The 19,000-nt window shown below is 41.6% G+C and overlaps 1 protein-coding gene across 1 annotated transcript in view; it reads left to right on the top strand.

Moving 5' to 3' along the window:
• TPCN2 (two pore segment channel 2) overlaps positions 1 to 17,117 on the top strand; it is a 50,841-nt gene extending 33,724 nt beyond the window's left edge. Inside the window, exons 18-25 of the mRNA XM_019519452.1 lie at positions 697 to 796; positions 3,284 to 3,355; positions 7,226 to 7,299; positions 7,855 to 7,945; positions 8,040 to 8,122; positions 8,943 to 9,024; positions 13,453 to 13,538; positions 14,211 to 17,117. Of these exons, the coding sequence (XP_019374997.1) occupies positions 697 to 796; positions 3,284 to 3,355; positions 7,226 to 7,299; positions 7,855 to 7,945; positions 8,040 to 8,122; positions 8,943 to 9,024; positions 13,453 to 13,538; positions 14,211 to 14,289 (667 nt within the window). The 3' untranslated portion in view covers positions 14,290 to 17,117. The remainder of the gene's footprint in view (positions 1 to 696; positions 797 to 3,283; positions 3,356 to 7,225; positions 7,300 to 7,854; positions 7,946 to 8,039; positions 8,123 to 8,942; positions 9,025 to 13,452; positions 13,539 to 14,210) is intronic.
• Positions 17,118 to 19,000: the final 1,883 nt, after the last annotated feature.

Here is a 19,000-nt window from a genome sequence, read left to right as displayed (position 1 = left end):
CCCCCCCCCCCCCCCCCCGCCGCCATGTCTGCAAGCAGCCATAAAGTCTAATCTGTGCACTCTCTCAGGGAATCCCCTTTCTAAAGTCCAGGTGGGTAGGGCATCCTGCAAGTGTAGTGGCAATCATATGCACTGCTATGACTCAAGCTAGTTTCTTTGCTTGTGACTTGGGATCTGGGTCTACCATGGTTGCTGCATGCTCCTTATGGCAAAGGGTGATTGCACATCAGCAGTTGATGAGCTCAGGACTCAAAAGACCAGCAACTCTTTCAGCTCTGGCTGGAGGATTTCAAAAAATAATTGTTTTCCTGCTGAGGAATAAGAACAGGGACTCCTTGGAATTTGGCTGGCTTTGCAGAAAACAGCATAGTTGACCAGGCAGTTAATTCACAAATAAACACCTGGATTGCATACTTTACCTCCAAGCTTTGCCATCGCTTCTTGATTGCAACTAATAAATAAATATCCTCTAACATTGGTTATTAGTATCTCCTGTGGCTGAGATTCCTGAAAGGTAGAGTCTGATCCATGACAGTACTTATGTTTATATAGCAAGTATATATGAGGCTATAAAATTTCCTTTTTCTAAAAATTATTAATCCAGAAGGGCTGAAAAAATATGACTGACTTTGGAATTAGCTGTGTCTTTTAGAACTTTCTAGCTCTCTAACTTTTTACATGATTCATCTTTTTCAGGAGACCTGAAATGATGGGCTTGCTGTCTCTGTGGGATATGGTGCGGCTGGTGAATATGTTAATTGTATTCAGATTCCTCCGGATTATACCTAATATGAAGGTGCTTATGTCTTGCTTTCTCCTTCCTCACCTCCTAGTTCCATAATTGTGAACTAATCAAACTTATAAATCATCATAGGTTTCTCAAAATGCTATGTAGTTGTTTGCAAACTAGGTGTATATGAATTGGATTTATAACCCACAAGTTCCTGGCTCTGTCTGTTTTAGATAACACCTCTTTTATGGTTTTTTTTCTTTTCCATCAGCTGTGGCCATGCAGCATGGAAGCTTTGACAGTGTCACTGCAGTTGACCTGGCTCTCAAATTGTGTTGTATGCACATCTAGATGCACTTGGCCAATTTCATAGTGTTCCCAGAGCTCACAGAGAAGGGAGGACATTTTTGGGTTACAGCAAGCAGATAATCTCACCCAAGTTTACCCTACCCCCCTGCCATCTTTCTAGATTCTTGGTGTAGCGCTGCCCTAACTAAGTGTGTTATGAGCTGTAGTAGGGTTTACACAGGTGGAGTTGCAATAACATGCTTATGTTAATGGGAAAGTCTTCAAAACCCTTAAAATCCCATTTTTTCCTTATGCTTTTCCCCTGACTGAAATAGACAAATGGGGCTTCATTGCAAATGAGGAGTTCTAATAGTTCTAAGGTGCTTTACTGGTTTCCTCAACCAATGTTGCCAAAAGTTTGTTGTGCATCTACTTTGAATGAGACAACAGCTTTCACTTGTGGGCTAGATCCAGGCTGAACCTGGATGAACACAAGGAGAATGCTGGTACATTACTCTGTAACTCAAATTACTTGAGTTCTTCTCTAAATTCTAATGCCCAGGCTTACTTTTGATTTAAATCATGAGCCAAGTTTTATCATAGATGCAAAGAGTTGGTTGTGTGCTTGGAAATATTTTCTTTAAACGCGCCAGTATTTCATAGACATTAGGGCTGGAAGGGACCTCAGAAGATCGAGTCCAGTCCCCTGCCGAAGGGCAGGAAGTCAGCTGGGGTCATAGGATCCCAGCAAGATAAGCATCCAATTTGCTCTTGAAGGTGTTCAGTGTAGGTGCTTGAACCGATGGCAGGCTGTTCCAGACCTTGGGGGCTCAGACAGTAAAGAAATTCTTCCTTATGTGCAGCCTGAAATGGTCTTGTAGTAGTTTATAACCATTTGACCTCGTCATCCCTTGGGGCACTCTGGTGAACAAACATTCCCCCAGATCCTGGTGGTCACCCCTGATAAACTTATAGGTGGCCATCAGGTCACCCCTGAGCCTTCACTTTTCTAGGCTAAAGAACCCCATGGCGCTCGGCCTGTTGTTGTAAGGTCTGCTTTCCTGACCTCTGATCATGTGCGTGGCTCTTCTCTGAACTCTCTCAAGCTTCTCCACATCCTTTTTGAATTGTGGAGCCCAAAACTGGACGCAGTACTCCAGCTGTGGCCTCACCAAAGCTGAGTACAAGGGGAGAATGACGTGCTGGGATTTGCTTGAGAAGCATCTATGGATGCAAGCCAGCGTTTTGGTTGCTTTACTAGCCGCAGCATCGCATTGCAGGCTCATGTTCATCTTGTGGTCAGTGGTGACCCCCAAGTCTTTCTTCTGTAGTGCTATCCAGCATAGCACTGCCGAGCCTATAAGGATGCTGCAGGTTTTTCCTCCCAAGGTGGACAATTGATAGATATTGCTGATCTATCTTGAGTGATTCCTGAATTAATCATTAAAACTAACACAACATTGCTGTAAGTGAAGTCCTTTTAATTGTCTAAGATTGTGGGTCAGTTGAAAGTCTTGTCCTGGGCAACAGAGGCTAGCTAACAAATAAGCAGCACACAAGCAAAATTAGCCGGCACTGCAATTGCATCTGGAGAGTATGGAGCTCTGCATAGTGGTGAGGGGTTTGCTTAACTAACGGGTCGGCCAAGGAACAACGTAGCCTAGTTTTCTACATGTCTGGCTCCTATAGGGTTCTCAGTGAGCATCAGAGTGGAGACTGCACCTGGAAAGAAAGCAGGCATGGTTAATTCCAAGAGACTTAACCCCATTCAGAATTAGGTGAGGCCTCTCTGGCTGCCTATATTAGAGGTCCCTGGGGTCTTTGCATGACAACAGCTGTGGAGTCTACTTTGGGTGTAATAAAACATAGATGTCTTGATGTCATGCAGAAGTCACATGGTCACGGTTAAGTACCAGTGGGAAATTGAGGGAATGTGGTTAGGTTCAAATACAAGATCAAGAGTCAATAACTGTGGGTTGTACTCCTGGCTCATCTACTGTTATAATCTGACTTGGAATAAGGCATGTCAGTTCCTCAGTTTCCTCATTTGTAATTTCAACATCCACTTTAGAGAGTGGGTAAGGCTTTATTCATTAATTGTATACAGCAAAATGAGATCCTTGACATGAAAAGGTGCTGTTGAGGTTTAAGGTATTTAACTATTTTGTTTTTTTAGCTTGCTATCATGTTTATATCAATTTGGTTACAGTAGTTACTGGGACTTAAATACATGATAAATGTTAATGAGAATTTGTTTTGTTTCAGTTCATGGCTTTGGTTGTCAGTACGTTGCTGGATCTGGTGAAGAATTTAAGAGCATTTGCAGGGATCCTGCTGGTAGGTTGCAGTTCAAGACTGCTAACTCTATAGCATGATTTGGGGTACGTTTTCGAAGTTTGATTGTAGGGAAAAAAAATACACCCACAGCCCGCACATCATGACTATAAAAGGAACATGATCAATTTCTTTTCTCTTTTTTGAAGTGATTTAATGTTCACCCTGTCCCCTAATAGTACAAGACTTTCCCAGCCTTGACCAGCTAGTTCAGGGACAGGCAATTATTGTGGGTGGAGGGCTGCTTACCGAGTTTTGGCAAGCTGTCAAGGGCCACATGGGTAGCCCCGCCCGAGGTGGGTGTGGTTGCATGTGTATGGTGGGGGATGTTTGTGGGACTTACCCTACGAACACACGCACACTATCCCTCTCCCTCCCTCATTGCACAGACACTGTGCTTTGCTCACCATGCTCTCTCTCGGTCTCTCTCTCTGCCTCCCACACCTGGCCCTGGGGTACTGGCCCAGCCCCATGCTTCTGCAATCCAGCAATGCAGCTGGAGGCCACATGGTGGTGGAGCAGATGTGCAGGAAAAGCTGCTGTAGACTGGCTTCTGGGTGGGGGGGATAGAGCCAGGCTGGCCTTTCTCCTGACTCCTGCAGGCTCCCTCTGGGTCCTTCTGCTCCTGTCATCCTTGACAGGCAGCCGGGAGGAGATAAATATACATTTTTGAAACTTCTTAGGGGCCCTGGATAGAATGGCCTAGCGGGCTGGATGCAGCCTGCGGGCCATATTTTGCCTGCCCCTGAGCTAGTTCATTAGAGCTGGAATTAGTAGCAATGCTTATAGTTTTGCCTTATCCTTTCCACTTACAAAATTCTGTTTTCACTTGATCATAAAGTTGACTACAACGACTTCAACTTCTGGAGCTGAGGTTTTCAGTTCCCTTCCTTATGCTGTCTTTTTTTATTCCGTTATAAAGTTTTAGCTGAACAGTTCAGCTGTTTTCAACCATTCCCCACCATGGTTCAGAATAAGGATTTGAAGTTTGATAGCCTGTTGAGGATACACCTGATGGATGGAGGCACAGTCCCAAATAAAAATACCGGATGGAGATGCATTTAAAAGCTCATAATGTGTATGCAGAAAGTGGCTTGAAGTCTGTACAGGAAGTCTTAATTTTGCCACTTCCTGATTTTTAAACCTTTTAGTTTGTCTTAAATGTAACTTATGCTATGGTACTGCCCACAAATCCTGTTCAGGAATCTGCTGTATTAAGTTTGGTCAGAAAAGTAGTAGTACAAAGTACAAACGTATTTACCTTGATCCTCATTCAAAATATGCCCCCAGTTACTGGGCAATACTGTTATTGTCAGTCTTACTTGAAGGAGGCTTTTAAAATTTTTTTATGAAGTTAACATATGTACCATTATTGTACAGTATAATTTAATATCTTCTTGTATTAAAACTGAGAAATTTAATCATAAATACTTTAGGGGCGCACTTGTTAATTAAGCAGGTCTTTTAGACTGAAAAGACCTGAATATGTTAAATAATAATCCTGAGGGTGAACTAATTGCTAATTTGCTATAAAACACCATTTCAAACTGTTATGCAACTGTACTGTTAGGGTATCTAACAACAGCAATAAAATGTGTTGATCTCTGACATATGGGAAGGTAGATAACTAAAGCTATCTAGTTATACATTCAAGCCCTGTCTCTGTGGTTTCCCTGAAAATGCTCCTCTGTTTGCAAGTTTCCAGTGATATGGCCTGCCCAAAGGCCTTGTCAGCACAAGGAGTATGTATTGTTACATGTCATACTTAAGAAGTAATCCTAGTGCAGATTCTGCAGTACCACCAAAGCTTTTTTGCACCAGTAACGTTCCCTTGTATGAAGGGAAATAAGCCAGGCTGGTCAAAGTGCTGCCATCTACCCTGGATGCTTCTGCTGGTGTGGTTTTGTTGGTCAAGGAATTTACCCCTGACCAGAATAGCTAAGTTGGCAGAAGTGCAGACCTAGCCTATGCTTAGCTCTAGGAATGGATGTTTTTGTCCCCCAACTTTAGTATTGGGACCCACAACCTGAGATCTGAAGAGGAATCCTTTGCTCTGTCTGTATTAAAATGTTGCAGCTGAGGTGTATGGTTTGGTATTCTTTATCCGCACCCCGGCATTAAAACTACCAATGTTGCACCAGTTGTGAAATTAGTGTCTGCCCCAAGGAGCTTAGTTTTAAGGATGTGACCTTTTGAGGTGGGGTCTAGCTTCTACTTCTGTTAATTTGAAATTATTTCCGTTTGAGCTCTTGGCGTGATGAGGCCTTGTCTTAACAGCTGACTTGAAATGCCTTCTTTCCCCAGTATTAATTTGCCGCATACTACTAAAATCATGCTAATTAATGCTAGGAGAGTTTCTCCTGTGTCTGTCGTGTATTTTAGACTTAGTTTACATATAGGAATAATGTTTGTTCTTTATTAGTAATAAGACAGATGCCCCCTGCTGGCAGGCTGTGGAACAGCAACATCACTTGATTTAACCGATATAAAAGCCTGTAGTACAGATGATAATATTCTTCTTTCTTGGCACCCTTTGTTAATAATACAGAAAGATGGGAATGGAAACTAATCCTGACACCTCTGTAGCTTTGTTTCAGTGCTTCCTAGTAATAAGTGAAGCTTTCCTTAGTGTGAATTAGGATTTTTTTTATGCATTGACAACTCTGTGGAGATTGTTTTAAAAACAAATCTCTGATTTTTTTGGTGGACTAAAATTGGCAAAAGCCCCTAAGCACTTGAAGGGTTTAGATCCCTAAATCCTTTTGAATACGACTCGTCTCCCAGGTGACTTTTTTGGACCATGGCTATGCTCACATTTTAGTATTCACCTAGGTCATTGACAACCAGTCCAATCCATTTCAATTCCTATTTCTCCATATGTATTTTATTGTAGTCCTTGTCAAAGCTATTTACATTGCATTGCTTCCTTGTTTCTTGAGTGCTGCACTCACGAAATGTCTAAGGTTCCTTTGCAATATGCAGAGCAGGATCCTTTTAAGAATCAGACTGTTTTTCTTTCTTCTGGGCAGTACAATGGGGCTGAGGAAATTCAGGGAAGCCCAAAGTTAGAAATGTGGTATTATTGAGGGTAAACTTCCTGTCCTGAAGGCATGCAGCATGTGAGTGGGTTACAGATGCTATGGAAAGGGGACTCCCAAAAGGTGAGAGACAGTTGAGTTGCCCTCATGCTTGGAGTTTCTCTTGGTACAGACTGTTGCTGGAGTTAAATGTAGTGGCTTACTGTGAAATTTATAGTCAGGCATAGGCTTGAGGATGACTATAAGATTAAGCTTAACTAGGGGTGCAGGCATTGCCTTAACATGCTTTTACAGATTTTACCTTTAGCTTCATTTATATTTGGGCTTTTACAAATGTTATTGATTTAAATACAAAACATAGGCTCAGATTTGATCATGACTTGGGTTTTTTGAAGAAAAAACTTCTACAAAGTCTGAGGCTAATAGAAATCTTCCCACAACTTTTAAAGAATTCCAGTAGAATTTTTACCCAGTTTTTAAGGTCTTCTGCAGTTCACATACCAGAATACTGAGAAACAGAAAAGTAAAACTGATCATAAAGGAAAATGTTAACAGTTCCCAGCTGAAAATATCTATCTATTTCTTAAAAAATCTAAACAGCACAGAGTGTAAAATAAGTGAGCTTATAAGAGTCACCCTTCTCTTCACTCTCTTTTAATAACCTATCACATTGTTTTAAACAGTTTTCTTAACCTTTTGATACAGACATGAATTTTAAGTTGACAATATCTCTCTTGTTAACGTTGAATGATTTTGGAGGAGGTTATCTTATTATAATAAGTCTGATTATCTTGTTTTTAGTTTTTGACTAACTGTAATGTGTATTGGTTTCTAGGTGGTTTACTATGCATTTGCTCTAATTGGAATAGTGCTGTTTAAAGGTGCTATTGTTCCTATGGGTAATATCAGGTAAGGCTTTATTTTAAACGTGCTCTATTTGCAAAGGCCCCCCATGTCTTTTTTTGAAACTGCATTGTGCATCTCCCTCCCAACCTGGTTGGTCTAACAAAAGACATATATACCCCAAAAATATAACTTCCTCATATTTCCAGGACAGTCATAGCTTCAACATCACTCATACTCACGCTAAGTGGGTGTTCTTTCTTTGTTGTTTTTTTTTTTTGTTTCCTATGATAATAGCAGATACACTACATTTGTAGTGGAAGAATACATGCTTCTGAGCCTCTTGTATTTTTCCCTCCTTATTTTTAAATCCTTTCTCTCCATTCTAAGTAGTCTCTTAAATTCTGCAAATATTTTTCCTGCCAGTTGTTCTTCTAATTTCCTCTCATTCCTTTGAGACTCCAGGAAATTTCAGATTTGAAACTTCAAGCTCTTGTCTATGTTCTTTCTTCCTAGCGCTTTCTTTTCCCTGTCTGAAGGTACTTTACTTGATTAAAATATAGTAACTATGGAACAAAGTGCAGGAAGCTACGTTAAAATTGCACTGTAATTTCCTTGTAGTGTCATCAATATAACATCTGGTAACAACACTCTGCAGTGTGGGACCTATGAGCAGTTGGAATATTGGCCAAACAACTTTGATGACTTTGCTGTGAGTCCAGATGTTGGGGAAACAGGTTTTCTTTTCTAAAAATGGGAAATAAGTGCTATAGCCACTCATGTTTGTTTTAACTTTTGTTCCTTAGGCTGCACTGGTGACTCTCTGGGATGTGATGGTGGTGAATAATTGGCAAGTCTTTCTGGATGCATTTTCAAGATACTCAAGTCCGTAAGTAGTAATATTAACATCCAAAGAATGTTTCCATTTAGTTTTATCATATGTCCTTCTTGGTATGTATGTATATTCAAAGTAAATGGGCAGAAATTTATATCGCACATCCTGCCTTCTGGCCATAGGGATAGGTGAATCTCCTGCCTAATGATATGACATTGCCCCTCAATCTGTTCAAGTACCTAGTAGTTGAAAGTTACAAGCCAAAAAGCTGTTGAGCTAAGTGTAAAATGATAGTTTCAGTCCAGTGCCCAGTATATAGTACAAAACTTTTCATCGCACTTAATAACAGTTTGGTAATGGTGTTAGTAGTTGATGACCCAAAATGGAAATGATTACACAATGGACTCGGAAAGGCTTCTCTCTCCTACCTGGGGTCCATCGGGGCCAAAAGTGACAAATTGGGGTAGATCACTGTACTGTGTCAATTCTGCAAAGAATCTGTGGATAAGCATTTTTTGTCTGAAGTCCTTTCAGTCTCTTTTGATTTAGATGCAATGAGCTACACCAGGGGGGTCTTGCTATTGTTGAAAGACCCAAGCTTTCACCCCTTTTTTGAGAAGCCAGCCACTGAAATTGCATATGTGTGTCCTGAACATGGGAGGAAGGGTTTAACTCTGCTGACTAGATGAAAGTCTAATAATTAGCTTGTTGCAGACTTTATTTTTTTTTATGAAAATGCTACATACCTTTTTGTGTGAAAAACATGATTTACCTTCCTCAGATTTATCTTTCATCCTGAGCCCCAGATGGAGTTATTAGTTTCATAATGTACAGCTCTTTACTGTTCTCTTTTATTAATATTCTTGTTTTCCAGTTGGTCAAAGCTGTATTTTGTATCCTGGTGGCTAATTTCTTCTGTCATCTGGGTCAATCTGTTTGTAGCCTTACTTTTGGAGGTAAGCAAAGATTTCTATTTAGTTGCACACTCATGAAGGATATGAGGATCCTTTTGTAAATCTATTGGAAGTGGAGTTTAGACCTTATGGGAAGTTGAGTCACTACTGATAAATAAATCCGAGATGTATTCAGATTTAGGAGGATCTAGCAGTTAGTTGGGTCTGTAGATAATAATTAAATTTACACTAAATTATTATAGGCTGAGGGACAACACCAAGAAGGAAAAGTGATAATTATTAGCATGAAACACAAATGGGTTCAAAATGTTCATATACATGTACATGAATGGCCTGTGGCACAATTCAACTGTTTTAGGCTGGAGTATGCATTTGTTGTATGGGGTCTCTTTGCCATGGTTCTGGATGTTGTGTCTAGAGCCTTAGAGACCCCAGCATACTCTTGGTGAAAGTAGGTGAGTTTTGCCCTGCTCTGCCCTCACCATGGCACTGTTGCATCTGTTTAATCTTAATTGCCTGCCCAAATCAAGTGTGGCTTATATTTTCAATTTGCAGAGAGCTTTGCAAGATGTTTATACAATTCAAGGTTCTTCTACTTACTGTGATATTATTCTTGTAAATTTATTCAGGTCCACGCCAGGCTAGCTGGATTGGTTTTTGGATAGGTTGCCCTCAGAATATGACAAATAACTTTAAAAGGTGTTGCTGAAAGAAATGTGTATACTTATTGCCATGACAGATCTGCAGCCCTGCCAACAACTAGCTTCTGTGTCCTTTCTGAAAGCCTAAATATTTGCAAAATTAGACTTTGGATGGTAGGCACCATATCTGACCTTATGTGTAGCACACTGGAGGATGGCTTAACCTTGGAAAGCGGTCCTGTAGAGAAATCTGACTGCTTTCCTTCAAGGTTGGAGCTTCAGTTTAGTATTATGGTTTTGACATGGGATTTTGTGGCAGAGGGCTCTTTGTTTTTGTTTCAGCTGTCTACCTTTGCAGATCTTGGTTTGATTTTTGCTTGGATATACACTGACAACACAAGGCAATTGTAATGTGTTAACTTTTTAAAGAATGTCAAAGGGATTGCTTTAGGAGGAAAAACGGTCTAGGTAAGTGATCATTATGAGGAAATTATATGGATGTCAGAGGCCAACTAGGGGCTGTGCTTTTCTTGATCTGCTGCTCACAAACCAGGAATAATTGGTGGGCAGTGTAGAAGTGAACAACAGCTTGGGCAGCAGTCACCATGAGTTGATTGGGTTCAGGATCTTGAGGAAAGGAAGGAAGGAGAGTAGCAGGGTAAGGAGCTTGGAGTTCAGAAAAGCAGACTTTAACTTTCTCAGGGAAATGATGGACAGGATCCCCTAGGATGCCAGTCTGGGGGGGGTGGGGAGTGAGTGCAGGGGAAGGGGTTGTGCCTTAAAGAAACCTTAAATGAGGGTGAAGGAATGAATCATCCTGATGCACAGGAAGACTAGCAAGTATGGCAGAAGGCCAGCTTGGCTTAGCAGGGAACTCTTCTTGAGCTGATTGTAAGCCAAGAGTAGACCCTTGTTGCAAAGAAGGTTAATAGCATGCCAGGCTGCATTAGTAGAAGTGTTGTCAGCTGATTGAGAGAAATGATTATTCCCTCTCTTCAGCACTGGTGAGGCCACATCTGGAGTACTGTGTCGAGTTCTGGACCCTCCCATACAGAAAGGATGTGGACAGATTGGAGAGGGTCCAGCAGAGGTTCAAGGAAAATGGTTAGGAAGCTGGGGCACATGACTTAAGAGGGCAGGTTGAGGGAACTGAGCTTATTTAGTCTGGAGAAAAGAAGACTGAAGGGGGGCTTAATAGCAGCCTTCAACTACCTGAAGGGTGGTTACACAGTGGATTGTTCTTAGTGGTGGCAGGTGACAGAACAAGAAGCAATAGTCTCAAGTTGCAGCAAGGGAATTTTAGATTTAGATATTAGGGAGAACTTTTTCACTAGGAGGGTAGTAAAGCACTGGAACAGGTTACCCAGAGAGGTGGTGGAATCTCCATCCCTGGAGGTTTTTAAGGCCCAGCTAGACAAAGTCTTGGCTGGAATTATCTAGTTGGGGATGGTCCTGCTTTGAGCAGGGGGTTGGACTAGATGACCTCCTGAGGTTTCTTCCAAGCCTAAATTTCTATGACTCTATGATTTGTAATCTGAGGAAGGGGTTTGTGAAGTGGTTTAAGTTGAAAGGGACTTCAGGGTTCCTGGCTTTGATTTCCTCTTCCCTCGGTGCCCCCCGCAGCTCCACCACACTTTCTTACTGTGTAATAATAAAGTTACTTATCCCCATCTGCCATGCAAAAATGTTAATGATGACCTCCTTCAGAAGTGATTTGTTGATGTTTTAATTAAATCAGGTCAGCTTTCTAGGTCAGCTGACAAAGTTGCTCTGGATGAGGGGTTTCAGGCACATGGCCTGTGGAGCCCTATCATCTAGCTCTCAGTGTTTCCTACAGGTCTTGGACTTGCCCAGCACAGACACTGGCCCTCAGCCCTGTTGCACACCCTTGCATGTGGTGTGCAAGGAAGTTTGGCACATGCTGCACAGGGCTGAACTGGAGCTGGTCTGCCCTGGGCTTTGTCTCTGGGTTCCTCTTTTGGTCCATAGGGACCAGTGAGTTTAATATTCCTGCTTTAGACCATGTGTGCACAGTATACTTGCTATGCTTGTTAGCTTTGCTATGTTCTGTTTGGATTGCTTGCTGAAGTGGAAACTGGAGTTATGTCCATATAGGACACTGGATATGGTTGATCAAGGCACCAGTTAGCTTGCCCATAACACTGTTAGCGGCATAGTGGAGGTGGGGGATAAGTGGGACATGTGCATCAGGCACCACCTTGGGGAAAGGAGCACCAGAAGGAAAGTGGGGGAAGTGGAAGGCATTTCATCCCGAGGCTACTTGTCTTAAGTGCCTAATTGCTGGCTGCCTCTGCTTGTTGCTGGCACAGGGAATGTGTGCTCTAAGAATTGTAGTTTTATAGAGCAGCAGTAGTTTGCTAGTGCTAGAGGGGAAACTGACCCCTAATTTTTTGCTGTTGAATTCAGTATTTTTTTAATCCAGCCCTCTGGACATAGGCTTTAGGGCAAAAAAAGAGAAAATAGGGTAAAAATGTATCTTAGCAATAGCATTGCTAAGCAAAAGCATTGCCCGTTTAGATTCCCAGGATGCCTTGCACCTCAATGAGACTGCCTGCCTCTGCTCCCTCTGGTTAGTGTGCCTGCAGTCAAGGTGGTAGGAAAAAAAGGGGTGGAGGAGAAGGTGAGAGGTGGCTGCCCAGGGTGCATTTTTCCTATGCTAGATCTCTGGCTATGCTATTTCCAATTTAGAAGAAAGTCTGCTTTGAGCAGCATGATCTTCTTGATATGTGGTGTTGCAGCTAGGGTACAGTAAATTCACCATGTAAATTTAACATGGTCATAAAAGTGCAGAAGTGACTCTGAATTTAAGATGCCTGCCCTCCCCCTTCCCAATAATTATATTCTATCAGTAGAATACTAAATTTGTTATCATCCATGCATAGAATCTAGTTACTGGGGGAGTGAGGGGTCATCTCAAATTGGTTGTTTCCTCCCCTCCCCTGACTGCTGTAGCAGGGAAAGCAGTAGTGATGGGTAGGCAGTGGGGGAGTCTAGCAGCCTCACTCTCACCCCTTGCTCCCTGTCCTTCCTCCCCCCGCCAGTGCCTGTGCACTGTAGCATGTGTCCTGCTTTGTGGTGTCCATGTTTCTGCTACTTGCCCTGTCCCCAACTCTACCACCACTTATCTGCCAGCTCCTACTCTGGCGTAGCTCTTGCCCCTCTCCAGCCCAGGGCACAGAGCATGTGGTTGTTCCAGCCCCATCCTGGCCATGCAGCCTGTGTTGTGGCAGCCGCAACTTCAGCTGGGCTCCAGAGCCAGAATCTGGCTGGAGCTGCTGCCGCTGCTGCTGCTACCTGGTCTGGCTGAGGCTAGAACAACTACATACTCCATGCCTCCAGCTGGAACAGAAAGGGAGCCCTGCTGGAGGGTAAGTGGTGGGGTGATGCGATGGGACCAGGCAGTGGGGTAGGGGCTGCAAGTAGGGGACCTGGGGGAAATGGCAGGGGGAAGAGGCAATGGCAGCAGTTGTGGCTCTGACCCCAACCTTAGGACAGCACTTCAGTCACAGCCACCTTTTGCTTGAATTCAAGATGAGGCTTTTTTCCTCATGTTAACAACCTTTTCTTGGATTTGTGTAAATACAGTGTTACAGTACCCTTTATGTACTTGTAAACTCTGCATTTGCCTCCATCATTTGATTTCTGCCTGAGAAATTGTAATGAAGATTTGACAGCAAGTACATTTCTTGTTTTGAACTGACTTTGTTTTATACATATGGAATAGTGGGTGGTATAATAGATCTCAAAATTCTGAAGTGACTAAATTTTGCCTTTTTACTTCCCTTGGTCTGGCTTGGTCAAATTCCAGAACTTTATTCACAAGTGGGACCGTCGCTGTCAGCAGCAGTCTCTCTCAGAAATTGAATACCAGGTGACCATGGAGCTAATGTTCAGGTGAGTTGTATTTGGTCCATTAACAAGGGGCCTGCCTTTCTAGATGCTAACTTTATTTTTTAAAGGCAGTGCTCCAGATGCAAACAGGGTGAAAGGGGTGCTTCAAACATAGTTATGATCTTTCAGCTGTTTGCTTGAGACAGTTCTAAAACTACTGTAGGTATGCCTCCCTTCACCTGGCATAACCTCACTTTTAGGCACCTCCTACTTGTGTGATGCTGGGAGGAGAGATGCTTGAGATGGATTACTTTGATCGGGAATGGCAAAATGAATTCATATTCTTGCTTTGTACAAAACTGTGGGTGGCAAGTTGATCATCTTGCACAAGTAGGACTTCTGGTGCAGATTGAATGTGCAATAGCAGCTTTGGGAGAATGTTCTCATTTTAGAAACTTTAAGGAAAATAAATCTATTGACCTCAGTTATGCTGTACTGTGTGCAGGAAATTGCTTCCCTGTTTCTTATGGGAAAACAGCTGCTGGTTTCCATGACACATCTGTAGAAGGATGGGTCATTTGCAACTGGATGCATCATTAGGGAGCATCAACCTATTGTAACTAATTCTTTGCTTCGGCCTTCAAATGAGCATGTGTTGCATCTCTGCACTTTGCAAAAAAAGATTTAAAAGTTCCTTCTGCTGCCCCAAACAACTTTAAGTTTTTTCTTGTGTAGGGATGTTTTGGAAGAACCTACAGAGGAAGAGCTGATGGAAAAACTGTACCAGCATCCGCATCTGCAGTTATGTAGATGACAGATTGGTGGGAGGACCAACTTGCACAGACTGTTCTTTTGATGAGGTGGTCAGTTAGAGGACTGTCACTGAAGAGAAACTGAATGGATTTTCTCTAGTGAAGTATTATCTGAAAGGCTTATGGGACAGTGTTTAATGTTTTGGTTGGTATTTATTTTTTACCTTTTAATACCACTCGGCAGAGAGACTGTTTCTTTCTTCTTTTTTTCCCCCTTCTTATTAGAGGCTTGTATCTTTTCTATTTTTTTTTTATACTTACATTTTGCTAATTTGAGTTGATTTTAAATTGACATTTTATGGGAATATGTGGCTGTTATTTTTATAAACTGTCAGGATCGGGAGATACTGAACAAAAATTTTGTTTTCCTTTTTAAAGAAGGAGAATGTTAAAACGACTGTGCACTTTAAAAATGCAAAATTTGTAACCACTATGCTTGCTGCTTTTTTGCACCATAAGTAATGGAATTGCCTATTCTGGCATCTGGCATGTGCCAAGGACAGTGCCTTGAAATTTATGAATGAATTGAGCAGGGTCTTCCTCTCCATTCTTAGCCATTTTGTAATAAGGGAAGTTGAAACACTATTTTTATTGAAATATGCCAGCATTATGTTGTTTACTAAATCCCCTTTGTGAATTAACCACTTTTGAACACAATCATGTGAAGTTTAGCTTGGAAACAATGGAAATGGTCTACTTCACACTATCCTTTTTCTTGGTCCACTGTTTGCATTTTGTCCATGTTGACTGTATCCTATTGATAAGATAGGTGAGGTCAGGATAACTTTGGAATGATCGCTTTCTTGTGTTTTCAACCCGGTAAAATTTAAACTCCATTTCAGAGTAAGTCACCTTGCCTTAATTGGAAATTGAGCTCCTCTTTTTTGCATTCCAAAGGTCTTCTTTGCCGGACTCCTATTGTAAATACCAGTAGAAGCTTTGGCCTCTATGCTGAGACTGAGCCAGAGTGTGTTTTACCTGTGCAACAACATTAGTCAAAACCTTGTGCTACATATAGCATGTATATCTGTTCTGAGTGGATTAGAAATAGGAGGTCAATGAAAATTGCTTTGAGGCTCTACCTTGAACTGGAATTGTTTACAAGGAATTGATTATTCATGATGGAAAGTGAATTTAGGCCCGTATGCAGCACCAAAATCAGTTTGGCCACCCTTTCTCCTTCCTTCTCCATAGCTGGCTGGGGCCAATGCAGAAAGGTGCTTGGCACCTTCTATTCTCCCTGAAGTCCATGGGTTTTTGAGGATGCTTAGCATTGTGCAAGATTATACATGTTTGCTGATGGTTTGTGGTATACCACTAACTTTGGTTATGCACTTAATAATTTGATATAACAAATATAAATTCCAGAATTATTTTTAAGTAGTGGTTGCACTTATTGCTCCTAATGGGGTATTTCGTCTTGGATCTTCCAGGCATATAACCAACAAATTGCCTTAGGCAAGCTAAAGCATGTGGGATTGATCCTATATATTATTTAACAGTTCTGTGTGGTGATAGAACTCCCATTTGTTGAGAAATGTATGGTTAAAACAGATACTAGGATTAATTTTGCATTGGCAAGGGCTTGCATGAGGTGACTAGATACTGTAAATTGTTTTGATTTTTAATTTCTCTGATTTATTTAGTCCACAAAGGATTTTAAATAGCCCTTTAGTGGCCATCCTTTTTCTCCTTTGCCTGTTATTCCCTTTTCCTCAGTAGTCTGTCTTTCTTCCCCATTTTCTTTCTTGTCCTGGCAGCTAAAGTAGAAATTTACTAGGCTCAATAAAGCATAGAGCTTGATAGCACATTTCTGCACTTTCAGCTTTCTAGCTCTGTCTAGAAGTTGCTTTGAGGTTTTGGGGTCTTTATTTTTTTTTTTGTTTTTTGTTTTACCCGCTGTGTATGTCTTGAAGATGCCACATAACACATTGATCAAATATGACTTGAACTTTAACCCATTCAGACAATGGCTATTTACTGTGCATTTTCACGTGTCATGCTATTTCTACCTGCACTCATTTGTGTTCTTTTAGCCCAGCTACCTCATTCTCTATGTTTTCAGAAAATGTCTTCTGTTTTTACACTCTTGACCTCACTTCTGTCCACGTTTCCATTCTCCAAATTAATGTGTAATGTCCTCTTTGTACCAGGTATTTTCCCAGTACTGGTTACACGTTTATGTCATGGACGTTGGAGAAAATCATCTGTTAGATGTCGACATAGTCTTACTAATCTGTTTTCTAGTCCCTCTTTTCATTGCAGTTTTACAACTTGCACAGTATGGTTCTTACCACTTCCATGGCAAGACTCGTAGCACATTTTAATATGTTCCACAAGTGAATGGATCACATCAGTAAGAAATTAGCTGAAATGCTTCTGGTTGGAGTTCATCAATCCCTTAAAGTAGTTCCTTTCTTTTCCCTTGATTTGTTTCTGCATTTTAGATCCTTAGTAAATTATATACATTCACCATGGCAAGTAGTGCTGCTAATTCTGGTCTTTCTCTTTTGGCTCTACATCTTTTGTTTGGCCAGTGTGTTCCACTGTTTACCAAAGTAGTGAGAGTTGGTGTGGCATTTTTGTAAATAAAAAACCTTCCATCTGGGCAAATGTGGAGAGAGCTTTTTTAAAGGGAACAATCCATTTTTAATTTTCTATATTTATTGTTCATAGAGTTGACTGCAAATGTAATCTAGAACTACATGCAAAAATGTGGTGTCCAATACACATTGTAACTGGCCATGTGTTGTAAGTATTATGCATACAATGCACAAACATGGAAATAAGAATGTATAGAAAATCAAGTAAAACTGAGGCTTACTCAATGAACATGGTGTCTCTTTTATGTGCTCTATGGGTTGAAGTGCTTCATGGTTGAGTGCTGAGCTGCTTCTATGAACGTGTGACTTGAAGGCAAAAAAGGCTTTTTGGTACTTTAAAGTAGGACTTGGGCGGTAAATTTTGGACAAGATAACTAGTTCAGGTATCTTAAAATGTCTGCTTAGGCACTACTTGCCTTGTAAGTAAGCATCTATCAACACTAAAATTCCCTGAGCATCTAAAATTTGGCTTCTAGACATGCCAGAACATTGACAATACTGAGCAGTTTGCCTTCAGTCTCATTACTAGTTTAGGCTTAGGTACTACTCCAGCTGTGTTGCCTGAGGGGTCTCAGTGAAGTAGGCTACCTCTACCCTTTTAGGTTCCATACATGGTGCAGTGGGGGCTATTCCTTTCCTTCAAAATACTGCTGGAGGTGATCATGCCAGCTTCACTTTAGTGGCTGGGAAACTCATTCAGGAAATGGGATCTCAGAGTGTAATTCTCTCCTCTGCTGGCATATCTACCTCTCTGGAGTGTGTCCTAACCACCAGGGTGTGACTGTTTCATGTAAAATGCTCACTGTCCATAAGTGCAGGGGATGAGGGGAGAGAGGCTCATGCTCATGCCTGCACCCATCTCTTCTTTGGCCCCAGTTCAGCTTTTTAAGTATTCCATGCACAATGGAAGATTGCTGAAGAGGAGCAATGGAGAGAGCCCCTGTACTCCAGAAAAGATAGTGGCCTGTAGGTTATGGCACTTTATTTGTTTTTAAATTATGATGGCAAAAAGGCCAAACAAACAGATGAATTGTGGCCATGATGGTGCTATTTAGCCTGGAGTTGTCCATGCTCTGCAAGTACCCCAGAACACCTGCTTGGGTTTCCTCACTCACTGAGATGCATCATCCTTTATCATACCCATTGATGCTGCGGGACAAGTGGGTGACTCGTTTTACCCAGTGAAGAGGATCAGCCGTGCTAAGATGCATCCCAGCACAGCTGATCTTCATTCAGTGACATGTATTTTTAGCCTCAGTCTTGGGAGGGGTGAGAGAGGGGTTTGAACCTCCTAAGCTCGAGGAAAGAAACGTAGGTTTCCCTGCACTGGCAGAGTGCTCTAGCCACTTAGTGTGTGTGAAAGTACGGATGTGCCACTCCTGCCCCACCCCTTCATTCAGAGCAAAAAAAATGACTCATGCTCTAGTTCTAAAAGAAATAATTTAGGCACCTACTTTCTGCAGCGGGTTCTGGGCTGTGAATTTTTAGCGGCAAAGACAGGCATCTGGTAGTGCTGAGAAGTACCCTTTCCTCAGTAATTCTTATTGGCCAGTCTCTGTTGCTCTGCTGAGCCAGTAGCCTAAACATAAAAAATAATTTGGGAAGAAACCATGAAGGGTTTTTTAGCTTTGTGTTTCCCACCCTTTGCACAAATGTAGTATTTATTCTTCTTAAATTAACTTGGGCACATCCCTGTTCAAGTCTCCTCTCGAACACCTCCAATGAAGAAGATTCCACAATGTCCTTAGGTAACATGTTTCACTTTCACTGTCTTACAGTTCTTGCATTTGGGAAGGTTTTCCTGAGATTTTGCTCTAGTTTAAAAGCATTGCCCTATGTCCCACCCTTTGCTGAGAGAGAACAATGGTTTTCCGCCTTCTTTTCTGGAAGCTTTTCAAGTATGGAAAAAACTATCATGTCTTTGCTTCATTTCCTTTTCTCCAAACTACCTAGTTTCTTCAAGCTTTCCTCCTACCATTTGCTTTCCAGTCCTCCCTCCCACTTGTTTATCATCGTTGTGGCTTGTCTCTGAGCTGTCTCTTGTTTTCTCTAATCTATATCCTCTTTATTAATGTGGTGTCAAGTAGAACAATGCTGTCCCTTTTCATGT

Source organism: Gavialis gangeticus, unplaced genomic scaffold, assembly GCF_001723915.1.
Source record: "Gavialis gangeticus isolate Ggan-Ray unplaced genomic scaffold, GavGan_comp1, whole genome shotgun sequence".
In the NCBI taxonomy this organism is placed as follows: Eukaryota; Metazoa; Chordata; order Crocodylia; family Gavialidae; genus Gavialis; species Gavialis gangeticus.
This window is presented reverse-complemented; position numbering and strand designations above follow the sequence as displayed.